The 23,457-nt window shown below is 44.0% G+C and overlaps 2 protein-coding genes and 2 non-coding genes across 12 annotated transcripts in view; 1 reads left to right on the top strand and 3 right to left on the bottom strand.

The window, feature by feature from the left end:
* The window catches only part of LOC110520347 (leucine-rich repeat and calponin homology domain-containing protein 1), a 104,577-nt gene extending 91,196 nt beyond the window's left edge, over nucleotides 1-13,381 (bottom strand). For all 8 annotated transcript variants that reach the window (XM_090230130.1, XM_021597606.3, XM_090230129.1 and 5 more), the window contains exon 1: nucleotides 13,044-13,381. In XM_090230130.1, coding sequence (XP_090086256.1) covers nucleotides 13,044-13,260 — 217 coding nt within the window. In that variant the 5' untranslated portion in view covers nucleotides 13,261-13,381. The remainder of the gene's footprint in view (nucleotides 1-13,043) is intronic.
* A 1,032-nt stretch (nucleotides 13,382-14,413) lies between these two features.
* On the top strand, nucleotides 14,414-22,116 carry rubcnl (rubicon like autophagy enhancer). Of its 2 annotated transcripts, none has more exons than XM_021597609.3 (14): nucleotides 14,414-15,074; nucleotides 15,309-15,416; nucleotides 15,754-16,411; nucleotides 16,554-16,633; nucleotides 18,300-18,492; nucleotides 18,819-18,873; nucleotides 19,014-19,149; nucleotides 19,412-19,551; nucleotides 19,759-19,823; nucleotides 20,371-20,609; nucleotides 21,019-21,080; nucleotides 21,424-21,577; nucleotides 21,709-21,799; nucleotides 21,903-22,116. In XM_021597609.3, the coding sequence occupies exons 2-14, from the start codon at nucleotides 15,393-15,395 to the stop codon at nucleotides 22,004-22,006; spliced, it is 2,001 nt and encodes a 666-aa protein (XP_021453284.3). In that variant the 5' UTR covers nucleotides 14,414-15,074; nucleotides 15,309-15,392; the 3' UTR covers nucleotides 22,007-22,116. The 2 variants fall into 2 exon arrangements, with proteins under 2 accessions (XP_021453284.3, XP_021453285.3); XM_021597610.3 differs by having other exon boundaries at nucleotides 14,489-15,074; nucleotides 15,312-15,416.
* A 540-nt stretch (nucleotides 22,117-22,656) lies between these two features.
* Nucleotides 22,657-22,766, bottom strand: trnal-caa (transfer RNA leucine (anticodon CAA)). Its single transcript has 2 exons — nucleotides 22,729-22,766; nucleotides 22,657-22,702 (listed from the first exon to the last, which is right to left on the bottom strand). It is a non-coding gene; the product is annotated as a tRNA-Leu (tRNA).
* Nucleotides 22,767-23,296: 530 nt separating this feature from the next.
* On the bottom strand, nucleotides 23,297-23,405 carry trnal-caa (transfer RNA leucine (anticodon CAA)). The gene is made up of 2 exons: nucleotides 23,368-23,405; nucleotides 23,297-23,342 (listed from the first exon to the last, which is right to left on the bottom strand). It is a non-coding gene; the product is annotated as a tRNA-Leu (tRNA).
* Nucleotides 23,406-23,457: the final 52 nt, after the last annotated feature.

Genomic DNA, 23,457 nt, shown 5'->3' on the forward strand with positions numbered 1-23,457 from the left:
CTTCTCTCTGCCTATCTATTCCATGCAGTCACTGATGCTGTCGAGTGATGAGGTCACCACATTTGGGGCCCAGCTGAGGCTGCTGCTACCTTAGACACATGACAGCCTTAGAGCAGCAGGGAAAACACTCACACATTTTCACCTGGCTCTAACATGCACACACAGCTCTTCTCTTACTGCTCTGTTCTCTACTGGTCTGTACTGGTCTGGTACATGGTGTTGCTGTCTGTGTGACGTTTTGTATCTTAGGGCTGTGAGGCTGAGGCAGGTCTGTACTGTAACAGAGGCAGGAAGCCATCCTAGTCCCTCCCCGCCTGGCTCATTGTTTGGAAGGGCAGCAGCTAAGGCCATTTCCTGTCTGGGAAATGCTGAGGCACTGCATACCCCCCCGTACACCGAACCTTATATCACACCATCCTACCTGCCCCTACTGCAATGTCGGCCATCCCTTGCTACCCCGACTCAAGAGAACAAGTGAATCTGAGAACACTGGGAGACAGTACTGTCACTGACCCTTTAGAGGGGGATTTCTGGTGACACCTCACCTCACCTCACACTCCAGGGGTGTTAATGACACACACAGAAACCCCCTAGAGAGACACACACACACATCAGGAATCGTCTAGAAACTTCAGTTCCTGGCATCTTTATCTGAGTGCACCACTTCCCCAGAACTGATACCATTTAACTAGACTGTGTTTACAAGGCTAGAAAAACTATTTTATATAGGTCCTATCTGCTTTACACATTGATAATTTATTTGACCAGGTAAGTTGACTGAGAACACTGTCATTTAGAGCAACAACTTGGGGAATAGTTACAGGGGAGAGGAGAGGGGGTGACTGAGCCAATTATACATTTGGGATGATTAGGTGACCGTGATGGTATGAGGGTTAGAATGGGAATTTAGCCAGGACACTAGGGTTAACACCCCTACTCTTACGATAAGTGCCATGGGCTCTTTAGTGACCACAAAGAGTCAGGACACCGGTTTAAAGTCCCATCCGAAAGACAGCACCCTACACAGGACAATGTCCCCAATCACTGCCCTGGGGAATATTATTTTTGGAGCAGAGGAAAGAGTGCCTCCTACTGGCCCTACAACACCACTTCCAGCAGCATCTGGTCTCCCATTCAGGGACCGACCAGGACCAACCCTGCTTAGCTTCAGAAGCAAGCTAGCAGTGGGATGCAGGGTGGTATGCTGCTCCCCTCATGCCTCCACAGAGCAGAGCTTTGAACCCAACCTGTGGAGCGTGAAAAACACAGACGCTCATATCCGCCAAACAAGAACCTCTCCCTCTCTTAGCAACCAAACATGCATGAAGAGTTCTATTAGAACAGCTCTGACCAACAACCAGTGTTGTTATGGCGTTGCGGCATGGTTTCGGGTCATCTGCTGGCTTAAGACAATATCCAGGATGACCAAAATAACTTGTGATTTCCTAGAATCAATGAAATTTAGCAAGGCCATTCAAATACCCCACGCACATTTATAAACCTTCACCATAACAGAGTTCTATAAAGCAACAAACATGTTATTGAGCCTCCAAAAAGCCCTAAACGTTATTCCAACATTCATAGCGCTAAATGGACCATATATCGTATTTGGCACTTGCTCAAGGCTGTATGATGTGAAGACACAAGCTCCTTTAAAAATAAAAATGTCATCCTCCAAAATATAAGCCCTTCTCATCCACCCCCACATAGTAGAACCTCAACACCCCTTCCCCAACATCACAAAAATTCTGCCCCTGGCATCATAATTGCACCCCTCCCCCACTGACCTACCCACCCTATGAGTGTGTTCTGCAGGGCACCATGCCATCCTGTCACACTGTGTCTGTGTGAAGGGGACGTGAAGAGGCAGAGGGGGGTACATTACTGTGTCAACACCCGCCTAGAGCATACAGCACACCCCCCCTACAGCACACCCCCCCTACTGCACACCCCCCCCCTACAGCACACCCCCCCCCTACAGCACACCCCCCCCTACAGCACACCCCCCCCCTACAGCACACCCCCCCCCCTACAGCACACCCCCCCTAAAGCACACCCCCTCTACAGCACACCCCCCCCCCCCACAGCACACCCCCCCCCCTACAGCACACCCCCCCCCCTACAGCACACCCCCCCCCCTACAGCACACCCCCCCCCTACAGCACACCCCCCCCTAAAGCACACCCCCCCTACAGCACACCCCTCTACAGCACACCCCTACAGCACACCCGCCTACAGCACATCCGCCTACAGCACATCCGCCTACAACTTATACTTAACATATGTTTCCCATGCCAATAAAGCCCAGTGAATTGAATTGGATAGATAGAGAGCGAGAGAGAGAGCAGGGCACTGATACAGAGGCAGGGGAGAGACTGATAAGACACGGGTCAGTGGTTGTAGGAGTAGGGAGGAGTGTGTAGTGGCATGGAGTGTTTGTGAGGGTATTTTGTGTGTGTGTGAGATACAGTTGAGCCGTGACAGTGCAGTGTCGGGGGTTGCCAGCAAAACATCACAGCCAGAGGCAATTAACCCTCTAATCGAGTTAATACCATCTGCCTGCCCTCGTCTATTCCGCTATACCACTAGAGTTTGCACATTTCTCTGGAGAGTTCATTAAAGAACACCCAAAATGTACAAAGTGTGTCTGTATAGCTGTAGAGCTATAGGTGTAGGTTTGATGGTACCAGTATAGTCCTACCAGGGACTGACAGGTCAAAGGAGGAGGGAATGATTACAACCAGCCCATATAATCCCTAGTCCTAATCCCTGATTGTCTGCCACTCACTGGGTCACAGCAAACGGTTTCTAGAGCAGCATGTGTATTCCGTGCTCCATGGTGACGCTAAAGATTTTTTTTTTTTTTTTTAAGAAAAAAACATTTATTTATTTTAAAACACACCCCCCTCACACACTGAGGTAACAAACTTGATTAAAAACACAATAAGAACACACAAGAAGATTGAGGATCTATACAGCTGTACCAACAACACAAGAGAAAGGGTAGAGGCATCTAAATTCCATTATTTTGATTCAATTAACTTCACTGACCTAATAAATCAAGTGATTATTCAGTAATAAATTACCAAAGCAACATAGTCCATCATTGTCATCCATTCCACTAGTACTGCATCTGTCCACATTCCATAGGTTAGGCCCTGTGGAGTTTCTGCCCTGCATCTCACCACAGTGAACTTTTATTTCGCTAGTTATACTGTAGTACAGGGGTAGACCACTGCAAATTGACCATAACAAAAAAAAATGTATTTGAAAATAATAATTTCATACCTTGATTACATTGAGACACAATATTTTACATATTTTATATATGTGGGAATACTTGGAAACCGATTTACAAAATAAAACTGAATTATTGGTGATTTCACAGTCTTTTCTTTTTTGAAAACTTTGGGGGCAAAATATATATATATATTTTTTTTAATCACTCACTGACAGTTTTGGCCCGTGGGCCACCTGTTGCCGACCCCTGCTATACTGAAACCCAATCTTCTGCTGTTCCAGCCCGTCTCTGGGGCATCACCTCCTCTGAACAGGGCCAGTAACAGTTCCATTAACAATGCATTAGCTCATTATTCTATCCCCAGACTATACTCCACCACAGCACCCGCTGCAACCTGTTTATCCCATCACCACGGTTACCGTCACGGCGCAGAGCCCACAGTGTCGTGTCTAAGATCTAGACCTGATGATATAGGGATGTGTGTGTGAGTGAGTGATACTAAAGCTACAGGATACACAATTCACTTTTGAAGTTAGTTTACCAACTGGAGGCGATGAGGTCTGTCTAAGACTTAACATGTGTGTAAGGGAGATATAATTGGAGAGAGAGAAAAGGAGCGCTAGACACTAGTGAGATAGGAAGTGTGTGTGTGTGTGTGTGTGTGTGTGTGTGTGTGAGAGAGAGAGATCGAGGAAGAGAGAGAGGGGGATAGTAGATGTGTGAGTGTGTTTTTAACTCAGCTGTGGTTTATGACAGTTCTCAGGTGTGGTCCGTACACAGAACAGACAAACTCCACCCTCCAACACCCTATCCCTGGTTGCATTCCTGAGAATTCACAGCTTCCTGTAGGAGCGAGACGTACGTACACGTTTGACAGGACATCCCAGGGAGGGGACAGAGAAATTAAGGCAGGTGTGTTTACAGGGCACCAGAGTGTATCCTGGCAGCCAGCCCAGTGGTGAAGGAAGAGTGCTGGGGCTGGACTGGAGCTGAGGGTCGTAATACAGGATCTCTCACACACACACCACTGGGGAGGTGGCTCATTAGGAACCAGGCTAAGGGCTGGCACACATCGCACCGAATGTGGATTTGCGTTCGTTGGTGTGTTGATCGTTCAGTGTGTGGTGTTTAAGGGAGCAACTGCTGTAGACGTCTGACTGCCAAGACATTTCATGCGATTCTACATGTAATCATTGTGCACTCGCAATTTTTTCCCCGCAAATTTCATTGAGGTGCTAAGTACTCTCAGCCAGCAAACGCTATTGGTGTGTCTGAGCCCTAACACATCTCACATCACAACACACAGAGAGAAAGAGAGAGTGTCAGGCTGTTGCTCCAGAATGTGAGTGAACGGCGTGAAACAATACCCGAAATGCCCTTTGTCATGGGAGGCTGTTTCCTTTCCTGACATATTCATGAGAACAGGCCAATAAAATCTATAGAACTGACTATTACACACAAACATAAATAACCAGAAAACAATGCTAGATTCAGATACATAACGTTACCACAACATTCAGAGAACATTCGCCACCAGTTGAAGTGGACACATATTTTACATTTCTGCTTGGTTCCCATTTCCTCAAAAACCTCCCCTGGGAATCATTATGAAATCAAATCAGGCTATTTCTGGAGACAACCAAAAAAGGTCTCGCTCTAGTCTGGGTGAGTTGAGCTCTGAGGTCAGGAAGGCAGAATGGTAATGTTGCCGGAGTGTCCTCCTCCTCCCCTTTCTAATCCTACCAGCAATCTGATTAGACCCACAGGACCTTGTAAGGCTAAACACCTTTAGGATCATCATAACATCAAAAAGTAAGACTTCATCTGTGTACATAATACTAGAGGTCGACCGATTAGGATTTTTCAACGCCGATACCGATTATTGGAGGACCATAAAAGCCGATACCGATTAAAATCGGCTGATTTTTTGTATTTATTTATTTGTAATAACGACAATTACAACAATACTGAATGAACACTTATTTTAACTTAATATATTACATCAATAAAATCTATTTGGTCTCAAGTAAATAATGAAACATGTTCAATTTGGTTTAAATGATGCAAAAACAAAGTGTTGGAGAAGAAAGTAAAAGGGCACATATTTTACATGGAACATATTGCAATGTAAGAAAGCAAACATTTCAGTTCCTTGCTCAGAACATGAGAACATATTAAAGCCTTTTAACATGAGTCTTCAATATTCCCAGGTAAGAAGTTTTAGGTTGTAGTTATTATAGGAATTATAGGACTATTTCCCTCTATACCATTTGTATTTCATTAACCTTTGACTATTGGATGTTCTTATAGGCACTTTAGTATTGCCAGTGTAACAGTATAGCATCCGACCCTCTCCTCGCTCCTCCCTGGCCTCGAACCAGCAACAAAACAACAATTAACGCGCGCTAACTAGCTAGCCACTTCACTTCGGTTACACGAGCCTCATCTCGGGAGTTGATAGGCTTGAAGTCATAAACAGCGCAATGCTTGACGAACAAGGAAGAGCTGCTGGCAAAACGCACGAAAGTGCTGTTTGAATTCATGTTTATGCACCTGCTTCTGCCTACCACCGCTCAGTCAGATACTTAGATGCTTGTATGCTCAGTCAGATTATATGCAACGCAGGACATGCTAGATAATATCTAGTAATATCAACCATGTGTAGTTAACTAGTGATTATGATTGATTGTTTTTTATAAGTTAAATGTAATGCTAGCTAGCAACTTACCTTGGCTTACTGCATTCGCGTAACAGTCTCCTTGTGGAATGCAAGGAGAGGCAGGTCGTTAATGCGTTGGACTAGTTAACTGTAAGGTTGTAAGATTGGTTCCCCCGAGCTGACATGGTGAAAATCTGTCATTCTGCCCCTGAACGAGGCAGTTAACCCACCGTTCCTAGGCCGTCATTGAAAATAAGAACGTGTTCTTAACTGACTTGCCTAGTTAAATAAAGATTAAATAAAAAGGTGTAAAAAAAAAATAAAACATTTTTTTTTTTTTTTTTTTTTTTTTTAAATCGGCGCCCAAAAATACAGATTTCCGATTGTTAAGAAAACTTGAAATCGTCCCTAATTAAATCGGCCATTCCGATTAAATCGGTCGACCTCTACATAATACTCAGTTTAAAAAAAACATTTGATGGCAACCATTAATTTGAGATGAACTATATTTTTAATCCAAATATAGTACCCTCCGTCATCCCAGTGCAAATTCACAATGGTGATATACCCAGCAATGGTGATATACCAGCAATGGTGACTTTACCATCTGATCTATAAAGAACAGAGTGGCCAAACCGACCACTATGAGGAGGAATGTTCCAATGTTCGCTCAATTCAACTGTCATCGTTTTGTATGGCACAGTGCTTGTCTGTATGTGTTAACTATGAGTGATGTCTCTAGTGAGTGGACACAGTAGTAGGAGTGTGCTCACATCAGGTAGGGTGCAGAGCAGATGGTCAGAAGTGCCATTCCAGGATATTAATAACAGCAGGTGTGTGTGTAACTGGGAGTAAACCCAGTCAGACAGTAAGGTAATTATCACCGCTAGTAATATCTAGCGAGCCCCTGGCCACCTTGCTGTGTCAGCCGACCTGGGCCACGGCTCAATCTCAGTCATCGAGCTCCACTGATAGGGAAATGGGGGCAGTGGGGAGGGGGTTAAAAGGGCACCAACATCAGATTCAGGCCACATACAGTAGTATTACATCACAGTGTCAGTCTGCACATAGGTCCTAACATGTAGGTACCATGTAGAAGTAAGCTTTTGGTTTTTAGGCAGATGAGCAAATATGAAACAGTGTTTGGGATTTTCCTTAGCAGAGTAAGAATGTGTGTGTGAGAGAACGTGTGTATAATTTTGATAACCGTCTCACTGCAAAAGCAGAAGCGGCACAGACAGTGCTATCCTGTAGTGAGAAATCAAAGTTTATTTGTCACGTACGCTGAATACAACAGGTTCACCTTACAGTGAAATGCTTACTTACAGGCTCTATACTAATAGTGCAAAAAATGTTAGGTGAACAATAGGTAAGTAAAGAAATAAAAACAGTAAAAAGACAGTGAAAAACAGTAGCGAGGCTACACGCAGTAGCGAGGCTATATACAGACACCGGTTGGTCAGGCTGATTGAGGTAGTATGTACATGTAGATATGGTTAAAGTGACAATGCATATATGATGAACAGAGAGTAGCAGTAGCGTAAAGAGGGGTTGGCGGGTGACAATGCAGATAGCCCGGTTAGCCAATGTGCAGGAGCACTGGTTGGTCGGGCCAATTGAGGTAGTATGTACATATGTACATCAATGTATATTTAAAGTGAATGTGCATATATGAAAAACAGAGAGTAGCAGCAGTGTAAAAGAGGGGTTGGTGGGGGAGGCACACAATGCAAATAGTCCAGGTAGTCATTTGATTACCTATTCAGGAGTCTTATGGCTTGGGGGTAAAAACTGTTGAGAAGCCTTTTTGCCCTAGACTTGGCACTCTGGTACAGCTTGCTATGCGATAGTAGAGAGAACAGTATGACTGGGGTGGCTGGGGACTTTGATAATTTTTAGGGCCTTCCTCTGACACCGTCTGGTGTAGAGGTCCTGGATGGCAGGCAGCTTTGCCCCAGAGATGTACTGGGCCGTACGCACTACCATCTGAAGTGCGGTCAGAGGCCAAGCAATGGCCCTTTACCAGGCAGTGATGCAACCATTTAGGATGCTCTCGATGTTGCAGCTGTAGAACCTTTTGAGGATCTCAGGACCAATGACAAATCTTTTCAGTCTACTGAGGGAGAATAGGCTTTGTCATGCCCTCTTCACGACTGTCTTGGTGTGTTTGGACCATTCTAGTTTGTTGGTGATGTAGACACCAAGGAACTTGAATCTCTCAACCTGCTCCACTACAGCCCTGTCGATGACAATGGGGGCGTACTCAGTCCTCCTTTTCCTGTAGTCCACAATCATCTCCTTAGTTTTGGTTACGTTGAGGGATAGGTTGTTATTCTGGCATCACCCGGCCAGGTCTCTGACCTCCTCCCTATAGGCTGTCTCGTCGTTGTCGGTGATCAGGCATACCACTGTTGTGTCATCTGCAAACTTAATGATGGTGTTGGGAGTCATGCCTGGCCATGCATTCGTGGGTGAACAGAGAGTACATGAGGGGACTGAGCACACACCCTGGGGGGCTCCATTGTTGAGGATCAGCGTGGCAGATGTGTTGCTACCTACCCTCACCACCTGGGGGCAGCCCGTCAGGAAGTCCAGGATCCAGTTGCAGAGGGAGGTGTTTAGTCCCAGGATCCTTAGCTTAGTGATGAGCTTCGAGTGTACTATGGTGTTGAACGCTGAGCTGTAGTCAATGAATAGCATTCTCACATAGGTGTTCCTTTTGTCCAGATGGGAAAGGGCAGTGTGGAGTGCAATAGAGATGGCATCATCTGTGGATCTGTTTGGGCGGTATGCAAATTGGTTGGTTGCCTTAGTGTTCTTGGGCACAGGGACTATGGTGGTCTGCTTGAAACATGTTGGTATTACAGACTCAGACAGGGAGAGGTTGAAAATGTCAGTGAAGACACCTACCAGTTGGTTAGCACATGCCCGGAGCACACGTCCTGGTAATCCGTCTGGCCCCACAGCCTTGTGTATGTTGACCTGTTTAAAAGGTCTTACGTCGGCTACGGAGAGCGTGATCACACAGTCGTCCGGAACAGCTGATGCTCTCATGCATGCCTGTGTTGCTTGTCTCAAAGCGAGCATAGAAGTGATTTAGCTCGTAGGGTAGGCTCGTGTCACTGGGCAGCTTGCGGCTGTGCTTCCCTTTGTAGTCTGTAATAGTTTGCAAGCCCTGCCACATAAGACGTGCATCGGAGCAGGTGTAGTATGATTCAATCTTAGCCCTGTATTGACGATTTGTCTGTTTCATGGTTCGTCGCAGGGCATCATAGCAGGATTTCTTGTAAGCTTCCGGATTAGAGTCCCGCACCTTGAAAGCGGCAGCTCTGCCCTTTAGCTCAGTGCGAATGTTGCCTGTAATCCATGGCTTCTGGTTGGGGTATGTACGTACAGTCACTGTGGGGACGAAATTCTCAATGCGCTTATTGATAAAGCCAGTGACTGATGTGGTGTACTCCTCAATGCCATTAGAAGAATCCCGGAACATGTTACAGTCTGTGCTGCAAAGCAGTCCTGTAGTTTAGCATCTGCTTCATCTGACCACTTTTTTATAGAACGAGTCACTGGTGCTTCCTGCTTTAATTTTTGCATGGAAGCAGGAATCAGGAGGATAGAGTTGTGGTCAGATTTACCAAATGAAGGGCGAGGGAGAGCTTTATACGTGTCTCTGTGTGTGGAGTACAGGTGATCTAGAATGTTTTTCCCTCTGGTTGCACATTTAACATGTTGATAAAAAATTTGGTATAAGTGATTTAAGTTTCCCTGCATTAAAGTCTCCGGCCACTAGGAGCGCCGCCTCTGAGTGAGTGGTTTCCTGTTTGCTTATTTCCTTATTCAGCTGACTGAGTGAGGTCTTAGTGTCAGCATCTGTCTGTGGAGGTAAATAAACAGCCACGAAAAGTATAGCTGAAAAGCTAAAAAGAGCCCAACGCTCTAACCACCTCGCCTTCTGGATGATAGTGGGGTGAACAGGCAGTGGCTCAGGTGGTTGTTGTCCTTGATGATCTTTCTGGCCGTCCTGTGACATCGGGTGCTGTAGGTGTCCTGGAGGGCAGGTAGTTTGCCCCTGGTGATGCGTTGTGCAGACCACAAAACCCTCTGGAGTCCGCTGCGGTTGCGGGTGGTGCCGTTGCAGTACCAGGTGGTAATAGGAGCCCGACAGGGTGCTCTCAATTGTGCATCTGTAAAAGTTTGTGAGGGTTTTAGGTGCCAAGCCAAATTTCTTCAGCTTCCAGAGGTTGAAGAAGCGCTGTTGCGCCTTCTTCACCACACTGTGTGGGTGGACCATTTCAGTTTGTCAGTGATGTGTATGCCAAGGAACTTGAAGCTATCCACCTGCTCAACTGTGGTCCGGTTGACGTGGATGGGGGGGTGCTCCCTCTGCTGTATCCTGAAGTCCGCGATCAGCTCCTTTGTTTTGTTGACGTTGGGTGAGAGGTTATTTTCCTAGCACCGCACTCCCAGGGCCCTCACCTCCTCCCTGTAGGCTGTCTCGTCGTTGTTGATAATAAGGCCTACTACTGTTGTGTCGTCTGAAAACTTGATGATTGAGTTGCGTGTCCACACAGCCATGGGTGAACAGGGAGTACAGGAGGGGGCTGAGCATGCACCCTTTGTGGGGCCCCTGTGTTGAGGATCAGCGAAGTGGAGGTGTTGTTTCCTACCTTTACCACCTGGGGGCAGCCCGTCAAGAAGTCCAGGACCCAGTTGCACAGGGTGGGGTTCAGAACCAGGGCCCCAAGCTTAATGATGAGTTTGGAGGGAACTATGGTGTTAAAGGCTGAGTTATAGTCAATGAACAGCATTCTTACATATGTATTCCTCTTGTCATGATTGGCAAGGGCAGTGTGATGGCATCGTCTGTGGAACTATTGGGCCGGTAAGCAAATTGAAGTGTGTCTAAAGTGTCAGGTAAGATAGAGGTGATATGATCCTAGACTAGTCTTTCAAAGCACTTCATGATGACAGAAGTTAGTGCTACGGGGCGATAGTAATTTAGTTCAGTTACCTTTGCCTTCTTGGGTACAGGAACAATGGTGGACATCTTGAAGAACGATCTGGCCTTAATGGCCATATACTCTTATAATCGCCACAGACAGAAGAGGACTGGCCACCCCTCAGAGCCTGGATCCTCTCTAGGTTCCTGCTTTTCTAGGGAGTTTTTCTTAGCCACTGTGTGTCTACATCTACATTGCTTGATGTTTTAGGCTGGGTTTCTGTATAAGCACTTTGTGACATCTGCTGTTGTAAAAAGGGTTTTATAAATACATTTGATTTACATGAGTACAATACGCTCTAATAACCTTTCTGCAATGTTATGCCAATGTTCACGACATTACCTCATGACAAGGCTGATGGAATGTTGCCAACTGTAATTTAGTATCAGATTGCGTATGATGGACTGGAACTCCCCTGCTACTACGTCCAAACGCATGAGACTAATGCAACAATCTATTTTCTACTCCAGGTTATAAGGATGGATTATGGTCGCTCTGTTATAGTTACATGTAAACTATAAACTAGAGCCAATAAGTTGACTCCTCACTGAAATGGCCAAGGACACAACTAAACACACATAAATCCTGTATGATGCTGTGTGCAATCCTAAACACATGCACATAAGGGGTAAACACAAAGACTAGGATTTACTGTCAAACCCATTGACAGCTCTTACTTATTAAGCTTGCCTGGAAACCCGACGTTGAATTGCATTGAATTCTACGTCAGGCAGAAATTAGCATTTGAATTTGGAAAGTTTCCTCTCGGTACATCGCATGCTTCGGGTGATAGAAATATGAATGCACTACCAGGGCTTTGAAAAGTTGACGGAATAATAGTTTCCTGTGGATATTGTCTCACATTACTACCGCCAAAAGGACCAACCACATTAACAACCGGTAAAGTAAATTAAAATATACTTGTATTCAACATTCTGGCATGTAGAGGTCGTGAGAGGAAACTTTCCTGATTCAAATGCTAATTTCTGCCCGACGTAGAATTCAATGCAATTCAACATCGGGTATCCAGGCAATTACTAAGATAACCTACTGAAAGATCAATGGATTTAATTGCTGCAGTGCGCAGTCATGCATGGCCCAGCCAATCTATACTGAACAACAATATAAACAAAGTGTTGGTCCCATGTTTCATGAGCTGGATTAAAAGATTCCATACAATTTTCCATTTGTGCACACAACACTTTATGTCCCTGTTAGTGAGCATTTCTCATTTGCCAAGATAATCCATCCACCTGACAGGTGTGACATATCAAGAAGATGATTAAACAGCATGATCATTACACAGGTGCACCTTGTGCTGTGGACAATAAAGGGCAGTCATGCGGTGGGGTTGTGTATTGGGCTGGCATACGCTACAGACAACGAACATAATTGCTTTTTTATCTATGGCAATTTGAATGATCATTTTTAAAAGATACACAGGTGCACATCTGTGTTCCCAGTCATGTGAAATTCATAGATTAATTCATTTAAATTGACTGATTTCCTCATAAGAACTGTAACATATTTGAAATTCGTGCATGTTGCGTTTCTATTTTTCTTCAGTATAAAATACTGGAGTTAATAGCGTGACTGCTCGTTGTATGACAGCCTACCATAGAAACTTTGACAGGCTGCTGCAGCAGCCTGACACCGAAATGTGAATAGTACGGTTCTGGGAAATAATATGGGGATTTCCCCAACATCTTCCCGACAAAATTCAAAGAAAAAGGCAGCGTGCTGTTCCGTCATTGTTTGACAAACATACAGACCGGGGGCATTTATAGTAGTAGCCTTGTTGGAGCATTAAGGCCATGCTATCTTTAATGGCCCACATTTCGTTGCCTACGCACAATACTGAACATCTGTCCAAAAGCTGATTCTCCGCATCGAGAAAAGCTTAGTCGTGCGCTAGACACGGCATGTCCATAAAATTCTCCATCACTGTCATGTTAATGTGTCTGGAATTGAAACTTCTTAATTCAAACATACTCCAGACATCAAGTTATCGCTTACACAGAATACAAAACCCTTCGTCTCCAAAAGACTAACTGAATTCCAAAAATCCATGCATTTTGTCGGGACTGCTGGGCGCAGGAGCGGAAGAGATTCAGAATAATTATACGGCATTGTCTATTCTTACCTGCTTCCACCGTATCTGATAAATCGTAGTTAGATGCTGTCCTGGGGTATTCTTTGAGTTTCCTGGCGCTGAGGTTCAAAAACCCGGAGTTCGCTCCTTCTTCCAACGCTCTTTCCAAGCCGCGGTTGGGAGGCAGGTTATTGCCACTGATGTTACTTTGTATCGAGGCAGAAGCGAGCTGGGAATGGGGACGAGGGTCTGGTCCCAACGTCGCCATATTAGCCCCTGCTTTATTTAAAATAAATGCTCTGCAATGACTGTATCCAAGCACAAACTATGGGAGAGACTCCAACGGTTTGCGAATTTCCTCTTCGACTGCCTCCGCTCCCACTGCGACTGCGCTATTTACAGTACTACATTGAACTCTAGCCAGACCAACGGCATACTGGTAAATTTGGATTTTGCGACCCCTGCTGACGAAACATAAAACTTCCATAATTTATCTTCAAGACCTACTATGACATCTGTGCTGTAGCCTACCTATGTAGTTCATATGAACTGAGTGATACAGAACAATAACATATCTTAGGGATGCAGTCACAGTGAGTATGGGTTTTGAATGATTGAAAGGCCTGCACAATAATTTTACAGAATTACAATTACAGAAAAACGTTTCATACCATTCATTTCATGTTATATCTTAGATGAGGATTCCTGGAGTTCGTTGAATCTGATAGAGAAACAGAGAGAGAGAGAGCGAGAGAGAGGGAAATACACACAGAGAGACAGAGAGGCCTCACTACCAATGAGAGTGCTGAGTCAAGCGCTTGAAAAACCTGCTTGCATCAGCAGATATACTGATCACTATGGGGGCTACACAATAAACACACATACACACTGACACACATACACATAAAGTGAGAGAGACAAACAGAGAGGTAGAGATATATGCCTTCAGATACAGATCCGAAAGAAGACAGTGAGTGAGGGTGGTGGAGTGACAGACTCGTCTCTGTTTTGTCATACCTCATTTCTCAGCCTATCATCTTTCAGTCTGGTTACATCTGGAGTTAGTAAAGGCTTCTGGGATTCTATTCCAGACTAATCCTGAGAAAGAGAAATAGCCTATAGTTCTACTATTCCCAATATTCATGACTGTGACTATTTCTTTTCAGGGCCTGAAAAGCCAGTCCACATCATGTCACTTCCCACTGGGCACACACTGGTTGAATCAACGTTGTTTTCAAGTAATTTCAATTAAATTACGTTGAACCAATGTGGAATAGACATTGAATTGACGTCTGTGCCCAGTGGGTTATTTGTCACTTTCATCCCCTTACTTCATCTTCTATTATTATCAGATGATAAGTACAATGCAAATAAATGGATACTCCTGATAGTTCCTCTTTTCTGTTCAAGCTGCATTCTGCAGTGACACAGGGTTCGATAGGCTTAGGGCTGATTTCTGCAACATCTCCTTCATGCTGAACAAAGCATTACTTGCCACTGCAGGGAACCTATCAGGACGACAAAGCAGAATTCACTACTCTTGACCAAAACATTAATAAGGAAGACTATTACATATGGATTAGGTTCAATCTGTTTCTTTGTGCATGAAAACTCAATTCCCACCAGAGATGTGTGAGCTGTTGGAATGAATGTGTATAAGATTTAGTAGGCCTACTTGTCAAGTCAAATATATAATCATGAGTAGTTCTGAGACACTTCTTGGAGTTTGAGCCTTTGACCTTTGATAAAAACATTTATTACACAAAGACATAGCTCACTCGCTATTTGAACTTGGAGTTTGTAAATTCAGAGCTTATTTAAAAATAGCTTATTTATCTAAAGTTATCATTCACTTCATCATTTGTTGAGGAACACCCACAGAGAGACTTCTTGCGTCTGGTTTGAAAAGGGCATTGCTTTACCACAGAAATTTCAACCCAACATTAAATACAGGAAGTAAAGATATCCTCCGACCCACTCCTTGCTCAACAAGTTGACCGTTTTACAGCTGTGTTATTTCAGGTCATACGACAAAAAGACTCAGGTTCAACCATGTCCTTCATTTTGGAATCAAACAAAATGGTGAGTACTTTATAGTTTGACAGAATATGAAATAGTTTCAGAGATTCTAAAGGGGGTCACATATGTGATTGTTCTGAAGGTTTCAATACTACTTGTAGGTGTATCTTAACTTCAGTATAAATATAGGTTTGATGTCCCCATTGATATGTTGTTCATTTGTAATATTCTAATGACAGTAAAAAAAAATCTAAATATCCAAGTGATTATTGTTAGAATAATTCTGTATCATTTCAGAAGCTCTACAGAGTCAATGTCCTTCATGTCCATCCGTCAGTCAAACAGTGAGCTCTGACCTGCACTTTATTGTCCAACTCTAATATGGACTCACAGGATATCAAAAAGGTTGGTGTTCATGTGGAAATAGCCCCTTCACAATAGAGATATGGTTGTTATATTAATATATTTTACAACTTTTTATTGTATCTGCCTTAATGGGAAAGTGTCATATGAAGTCAAATCATCTGTCAAATGAACTTGTAATGTTGGAGATGAGAATATATTCTGTGAATACTGACTCAAACAATGCCACCATGCAAGTCTTATACATTTCAAGTTGATCTGAATATATATTTTCTGCTGGTAGTTTCCATTCAGGAAGTATAACAAGAGCAGTTGTTTTGAAGGAAATTGAGGTATAACTGCGTTCATAGAAAATCTCTCTCTCTCTCTCTGTGTGAAGGTGGTCAGTCGAGGCACTGCCTCTCCTCTACGGAAGTCAAACAATGTGAGCTGGTATGTGGACACTGTCCCCACATCCCCCTATCTAAGTCCACCACACGGACACTGCACTGACACAGAAAGCAGCGGGGAAGAAAAGAGCACAGGGCAGTACTCTCATGATGATGATGATGAAGGACACTTTAAGAGTAATGAAGCACCAGGGAGTTACTTAAACAGGGAGGACCCCTCTCTGCTGACCCCAGGTGATGACCAATATCACCTGCCCAGAAGTAGCCCCGTTATCTCCCACAGGAGGAAGTCCTTAACATGGCATGGAGATACAGGGCTGTCTCTGTCTGCATTGCCCCCTACTACTGTGGCCCCTCTGGGTCTTAGTAGTGACCCCCCATCAACATCTGACCGATATCATCTTCATCTTACTGAGCCCCCACTGGCAGCAGAGAGGTCAACTGGTACTGTAAAGGCAGAGTCTACCCCCTGTCCCTGTCCTACTATATCTCAGTCACATAAGCCACGCTGTGTCTCCATCTCTGCCAACCTGAACCGCCTGCTTACCAGCGGGCTCCATCTGCCCTTCAGGGGCTCCCAGGGGCCAGGGCTGGACCAGGAGGAGGGTCCCCGACTACGCTCAACCTCTGATGCCCATCCACAATTAGGTAACCTTTTCTGCTGTCCTGATATGGTAGACTTTACAGGTCTTTACAGGTGCAGAGAGAAAATAAGAAAGTGAGAACTCAAGGTTCCTTATGTCTAGTTCACTGATTGATATGTTTTTGTCATTGTGCTTTTACATTAAAGTGCCTATTAAGGATAAAAGACCAAGTGATATTACACACTGCTCTGCAGACATTATCAAGACTGGCTGTGACCTGGACAAGGTAAATTACCCTCTCTGAAACATATTAGGTTAATTATATTTGCTTATTTATATTTTGTTTATTTTTGAAGCATCTACATTGCCTTCGGAAAGTATTCAGTCCCCTTGACTTTTTCAACATTTTGTTAAATTACAGCCTTATTCCAAAATGGATCAAATATTTTTTACCCTCAGCAATCTATACACAATACCCCATACTGACAACACGAAAACCGTTTTTTAGAAATGTTTGCTAATTTATTGAAAATAAAGAACAGAAATACCTTATTTACATAGGTATTCAGACCCTTTGCTATGAGACTCGAAATTGAGCTCAGGTGCATCCTGTTTCCATTGATCATCCTTGAGATGTTTCTACAACTTGATTGAAGCCCACCTGTGGTAAATTCAATTGATTGGACATGATTTGGAAAGTCACGCACGTGTCTATATGAGGTCCCACAGTTGACAATGTATGTCAGAGCAAAAACTAAGCCTTGAGGTTGAAGGAGTTGTCCGTAGAGCTCTGAGACAGGAGTGTGTCGAGGCACAGATCTGGGGAACGGTACCAAAACATTTCTGGAACATTGAAGGTCCCCAAGAACACATTGACCTCCATCATTCTTAAATGGAATAAGTTTGGAACCACCAAAACTCTTCTTAGAGCTGGGCACCCGGCCAAACTGAGCAATCGGGGGAGAAGGATGGTCACTTTGACAGAGCTCTAAAGTTCCTCTGTGGCGATGTGAGAACCTTCCAGAAGGACAACTATCTCTGCAGCACTCCACAATCAGGCCTTTATGGTAGAGTGGCCAGATGGAAGTCACTCCTCAGTAAAAGGCACATGACAGCCTGATTGGAGTTTGCCAAAAGGCAGCTAAAGTCTCTCATACCATGAGAAAACAAGATTCTATGGTCTGATGAAACCAAGATTTAACTGTTTGAACTGAATGCCAAGCATTACATCTGGAGGAAACCTGGCACCATCCCTACGGTGAAGCATGGTGGTGGCAGCATCATGCTATGGGGATGTTTTTCAGCGGCCGGGACTGGGAGACTGGTCAGGATCGAGGCAAAGATGAATGGAACAAAGTACAGAGAGATCCTTGATGAAAACCTGCTCCAGAGCGCTCAGGACCTCAGACTGGGGCGAAGGTTCACCTTCCAACAAGACAACAACCTAAGCACACAGCCAAGACAATGCAGGAGTGGCTTTGGGATAAGTCTCTGAATGTCCTTGAGTGGCCCAGCCAGAGCCCGGACTTGAACCCGATCAAACATCTCTGGAGAGACCTGAAAATGGCTGTGCAGCAATGTTCCTCATCTAACCTGACAGAGCTTGAGAGGATCAGCAGAGAAGAATGGGAGAAACTCCCCAAATACAGGTGTGCCAAGCTTGTAGCGTCATACCCAAGAAGACTCAAGGCTGAAATCTCTGCCGAAGGTGCTTCAACAAAGTACTGAGTAAAGGGTCCGAATACTTATGTAAATGTGATATTTCATTATTTTAGTTTTTATATATACATTTGCAAAAATGTCTAAAAACCTGTTTTTGCTTTGTCATTGTGGGGGTTACATCCTTAGAATAAGGCTGTAACATAACAAAATGTGGAAAAGGTCACGGGGTCTGAATACTTTCCAAAGGCACAATATAAACTCTGACATGATGCTTTATGCCTGGTGTGTAGGAGAATGCTCATTTCATAGTGGTGGACATGGTGCTGGAGGCCTTGGAGGGGGTGAAGTGGGCTGTGAGTCTGAGTCAGAAGAGCTGTGGGGCTATGGGGAACCATACAGAGGCCTCAGAGGACTCAGGGGCCCAAATCTGCATCCACCCCTCAAAGACACACTCTCTTGTTTCCACTGACAGTGGATATGAAGGTAGGGAGCAAGAGGATGTAGTAATGGAAGAGGGCTTTAAAATAGTAATGAATTGTCATGAAATTGTCATTAACATTTTGGACCAGATCACCTTGAATGCTTTCCTTTCATTGCCAACCAATGTTCTTGGTGTGTAGAGAATTTATGCAAACACAACCAACCCACCTGGTCATATCAGATGCGTGGTCATAGAGGATTTAGATAGAAAGCCATTTAGGGGTGTTGGAGACAAGGCCCTGACAGAGAAGGATGTGTCAGTGGGACAATGTGAGAGAAGCGTGTTCTCTGAGTTAATGTTTTTCATATCACCTCTGTTTGCATTGTAGGTTGTGGCGCAAACAATAGACCAATAACCAGAGGCGCTAATATGTCCTTTAAAAGGTAGAAACAAACAAACAGATACAACCATCAGACCTCTGATTAACTGTGATAGTATTCATCATAGTCTTCATACAACAGCCTACAAAATCATTCCTATTCATCTTGAGTCTTGTTCTTACCCCCATTATGTCCATACTCAGTTCCATGGGTTTTCCCATAATGCGCTGCTCTGCTGAGGGCCTAGCCCAGCAGCTGGTGTGTGACTTCAGGAAGCAGTGGTTTCCCACACAGGAGCTGAAACGCGGCCGTCAGAGCATCAGAACCTCGCTGCAGGAAGTGAGAATCACTGTGGTCACAAAATGCCCCTGCTGTCAAACACACAAATACAAAAGCTAATTTTAACAGGCATACTTTCTGTTGACAGTTCTATTCCAGATAGCTGGAAAATTGCAATAGAGTAGATTTGTGAAATATCGTCACTGACACACGAGGAATGACTGTGAAATGGAAATTACTTCAATAGGATGTTTACACCAGACAGGAAGAGTGTTTACCAATCAATGTAGCAATTTGACTGACTGTCCTACTCAATCCCCAGCTTCCTGGAGGGGTTTGTATGGTGAGTGATGCCCGTCTTAGTCTGAGTGAGGAGATCAGACAGAGAACCAGGATGAGGGGAACTCTGAACTGGGCCCCACCCCGGTTCCAGATCATCTTCAGCGTCCACCCCACCCAGAGGTCAGTATGGTGTCACACTGACTTCACTGATGATGACTATTCCTACAGGGGATGGGCTTGTGCAAAAGTTTAACATTATTCTCATTGTGTCATGGTATTACTCCCTTTCACTCTCTGTACAATACATTTGTTCTCTTCATTTGTATGTGAATCAATCTGCAATAAGTCTGTTAATCAGTTTCCCTCATAATTCTGTCTCCTGCCCAGGCGCAGTGAGGTTGTTGCCTCCCAGCACTTCCTCTGTGCAGGCTGTGGAACTGAAATAGAACCCAGTAAGTACTACTCTATTCCAGAGAGCTGGACACTCTGGGTGATCCACCTGGAACCACAGCAAGCCCTTTAATGTTAAAACTGAGACAGAGCTTTGTACATATTTCCTTTGCTGTGAGGTGCTCTGAGTTTTCATGTTTCTGGGTGGTTGTGGAGGAATTCTCTGGCGTGTGTAACTGGATGATTTACGGAGCTCACCAGCTGTATATTACCTGTGAGAGGAACAGACACACTGCATACAGTCTCACTCTTTCTCACACATGCATGCACGCACGCACGCACGCACACACACACACACTGCTGGGCTTTCACTGACAGAGGCCTGCTGGTCTGCTAGGAGATGATGATGATGTTGTTGTTATGGTTGAAGATCCAAGTTTAACTGCTTAACTGTATCCTTTTTACTCCTTGTGAATTCATTTCTGAACTAAACAAAAACCATACAGTGTTGCAGTTCTCAAAGCCTTAGTATGATCTATCCTGTTGCTTTCTACATTCTACATTATATGAATATCAGTCCATCTAGATCGCATTGCTCTCATACCTCAGGATACATCAAGAAGCTGCGCTACTGTGAATACCTGAGCAAGTACTTCTGTGACTGTTGCCAAGGCGGTGCTGAGTCTGTGATCCCAGGCCGGGTGCTGACCCAGTGGGACTTTGGAAGGTACCCAGTCAGTGATTTTTCCAAGCAGCTGCTGGACTCTGTGTGGCACCAGCCTCTCTTCGACCTGACCTGTGTTGGCAAGACCCTTTACAGCAGGGTGCGAGAACTGGACAGGTTCATGGTAAGTAGACTCCTATAGGAGCTAATATACTGTATACATGGTTTCAACTAGTCTGGGGTCAGTTCTTATTATTGTGCTTGAGTGCGGTGTGAGTGTCGACTGAGAATGTAAACTGGGCAGGTCAGTGGTTTAGGTTCAAGCTAACAGCTGCAGGTTTATAGACAATGAGAGATATGGTCTGGAATCAGTTTTACAGCAGTAGTGAATCCTCTTCTTCAGCAGTGTCTGGGGTGCTCATGTCTGTACGAAGAGGAAACTCAGAATAGGGATCTCGGAGTCACTGGGAGAATGTGGATTAGTCTGTGTCTTTGATTAGTTCTCTAATGTTCAGTGGCGACATGCAGGGAATGTTGCCGAGGCAAATCCTCATACACATATTGATTACATTAACACTCTTCTCCCTCCCAAGGACCTGCAGGAGCAACTACTAGGCATTAAAAGACTGCTGAAAGCATGCAGATTATCTGAGGGGTAAAGACATCCACTTAATGATTCTCCCTTCACAACTCTCTCACACTCTAATTTCTCATGCCAACTTCTTCACCACACACGGCACTTTTCGCCTTATTTAGAGATAAACTGCATCAATCTGTTGGTTGTTGGTTGCAGACGGCAACCTTCCAAGTATTAATCGATAGAGCCATAACTTGCTGTACAGATGAAGTTAAGAACCTTTTTATCTGGACAGATAAAGGGGTTATGATATAGCCTGGGTATTGATTTAGATTTATTATGAATAGCCATAATAGTCTTGGTGCTTGAAAAAGTTCTTAATTTCACCCCCCCCCCCCACGTGTGCTGTTGTTATGCTCAGGGTCCTGAAGGAGTTTGAGCAGCTTCCTGATCACCTGACACAAGGGCCACACCTGTTCTCCATGGATGACCTCCTGAGGGTAAAACGAGGTCAGCTGGTGCCGCTGGCCAGGGCCGTGCTCCGGGTGGCCATCGCCCACGTGGAGAGCTGTCAGGTATATCCACCAGTTGCAAAATCACAGATGGACAAATAAATGTATATTCTAATATCATGACTTCACCTATAACCTCAGTTGTTATGCAGTGTTCAATTGTTGAGACTAAGATCTGTTGCGTTTTATCCCAGGTCTGCCTGGCTAGAGGCTTCATCTGTGAGTTCTGCAAGCAGAAGGATGTGTTATTTCCCTTCCAGAGTGAGACCTGCACACGCTGTCAAGGCAAGTGTTTTTCTGATCAGACAGAGACAGCCCGCTCTTCACCTTGACTTTCTTTTTTTTAAATCCATATAAATCTGATAACGATGCCTCTCTCTCGTTTTAGTGTGCAAGGCCTGTTTCCACAAAGACTGCTTCAGAGATGAGGAGTGCCCTAAATGTGCACGGATCCAATGTCGAAAAAAGCTGATGGACACGTTCTGCCTCTAGAGTACATGTTGGAAGTGTGGGAAAATATTCTCACATTCTTACATGTGTTTGTCTTTTGAATCTGAATACAGAGTATTCCAAATAATAAAATGCTGTGCATTAAAATGTAACCATATGATTTATATTTGAATTCACTAAGCATGTCACATGAAAGGAGGCAGGTACTGAGTCGGGTACGGACCCTTCTCATTTTACCAAGAAGAAAAGATGCTGCTTAGACCGAATATCAGAATGGGTTTTATGAATCTGAGTGGGATTGTGTTTATCTATCATTTTCGGGAATTACAGTACTGTACCTTCTGCTCAGTATTACAACAAAAAATGTGGAATATAGCGACATCTGTTGGACATTTGAGTGAATCACCTCACATTCTAATGGCCATAAAACAATGCCATGCACTGATGTCAGAGTGATATAATTTCTACCTCTATTCACTCATTATGCCGTATCCCAGGACTGTAACATTTGTATTGGGTGAAATAGCCTAAAGCAGTCTGCTGAATAACCCCTGTTGACATGCCCTGATATCAAGCTTTGAAATATCATCCACTTTACAATTGACATAGTCTTGTAACTATCAAATAAGACAATAAGACATGCATATACTCACCTACTACCCTATATTGAAGAATGAAAGGTCCAAAAATATTGTCAGAAGTGGGATTCGAACCCACGCCTCCATGCAGAGACCAGAATACCCCTTTCCAGGAAGGATTTTCACCTTGAGTCTGGCGCCTTAGACCGCTCGGCCATCCTGACAACTATAACAAGTGAAAGAAAACAGAGTATCTATTCATTCAACGATCAGTGATTGTCATTTTTTTTTAGATAATTTTCATGATGGCTACAGAAACTTTTCACAGACAAAATACGTGAACCTTACGATATCGCTAGCTAACCATTTCCTTTTTGTTAGCGAATCTATCTAGCTTTTTGTTAGCGAATCTAAATAGCTACCGTTAGCTAAATAACGTACTACTAGTGATATTGCAAACATATATAACATATATATATATATATATAAAACATATACACTGGAAATTACGAAATAATATATTATAATAACTTGAGTTGTAGAATAACATTTTATTTGGTATGATGTATGAATTGTCAGTGGTTGAGCTTAGTTTAAAATCAACATTATACAAGATATGGCACTTTGTGGCCTTTGGGCCTTTGGGCCGATATGGCACTTTATGGCCACAAAGTGCCATATCTTGTATAAATTGTCGTATAAATTGTCGTTGGTTGCTGAATTTTACTCGTTTTATCCATGAAAAAAAAGGTGTTGTCAGAAGTGGGATTTGAACCCACGCCTCCATTCGGAGACCAGAAACCCCATTACTGTGGAAGGTTGAACCTTGAGTCTGGCGCCTTAGACCACTCGGCCATCCTGACAAGTGAACTTTTTAGAAAGGAATATTACTTATAACGATAAATATAGCAGCAG

Source organism: Oncorhynchus mykiss, chromosome 3 (assembly GCF_057628025.1).
Source record: "Oncorhynchus mykiss isolate SJ-2025 chromosome 3, ASM5762802v1, whole genome shotgun sequence".
Classification (NCBI taxonomy): domain Eukaryota; kingdom Metazoa; phylum Chordata; class Actinopteri; order Salmoniformes; family Salmonidae; genus Oncorhynchus; species Oncorhynchus mykiss.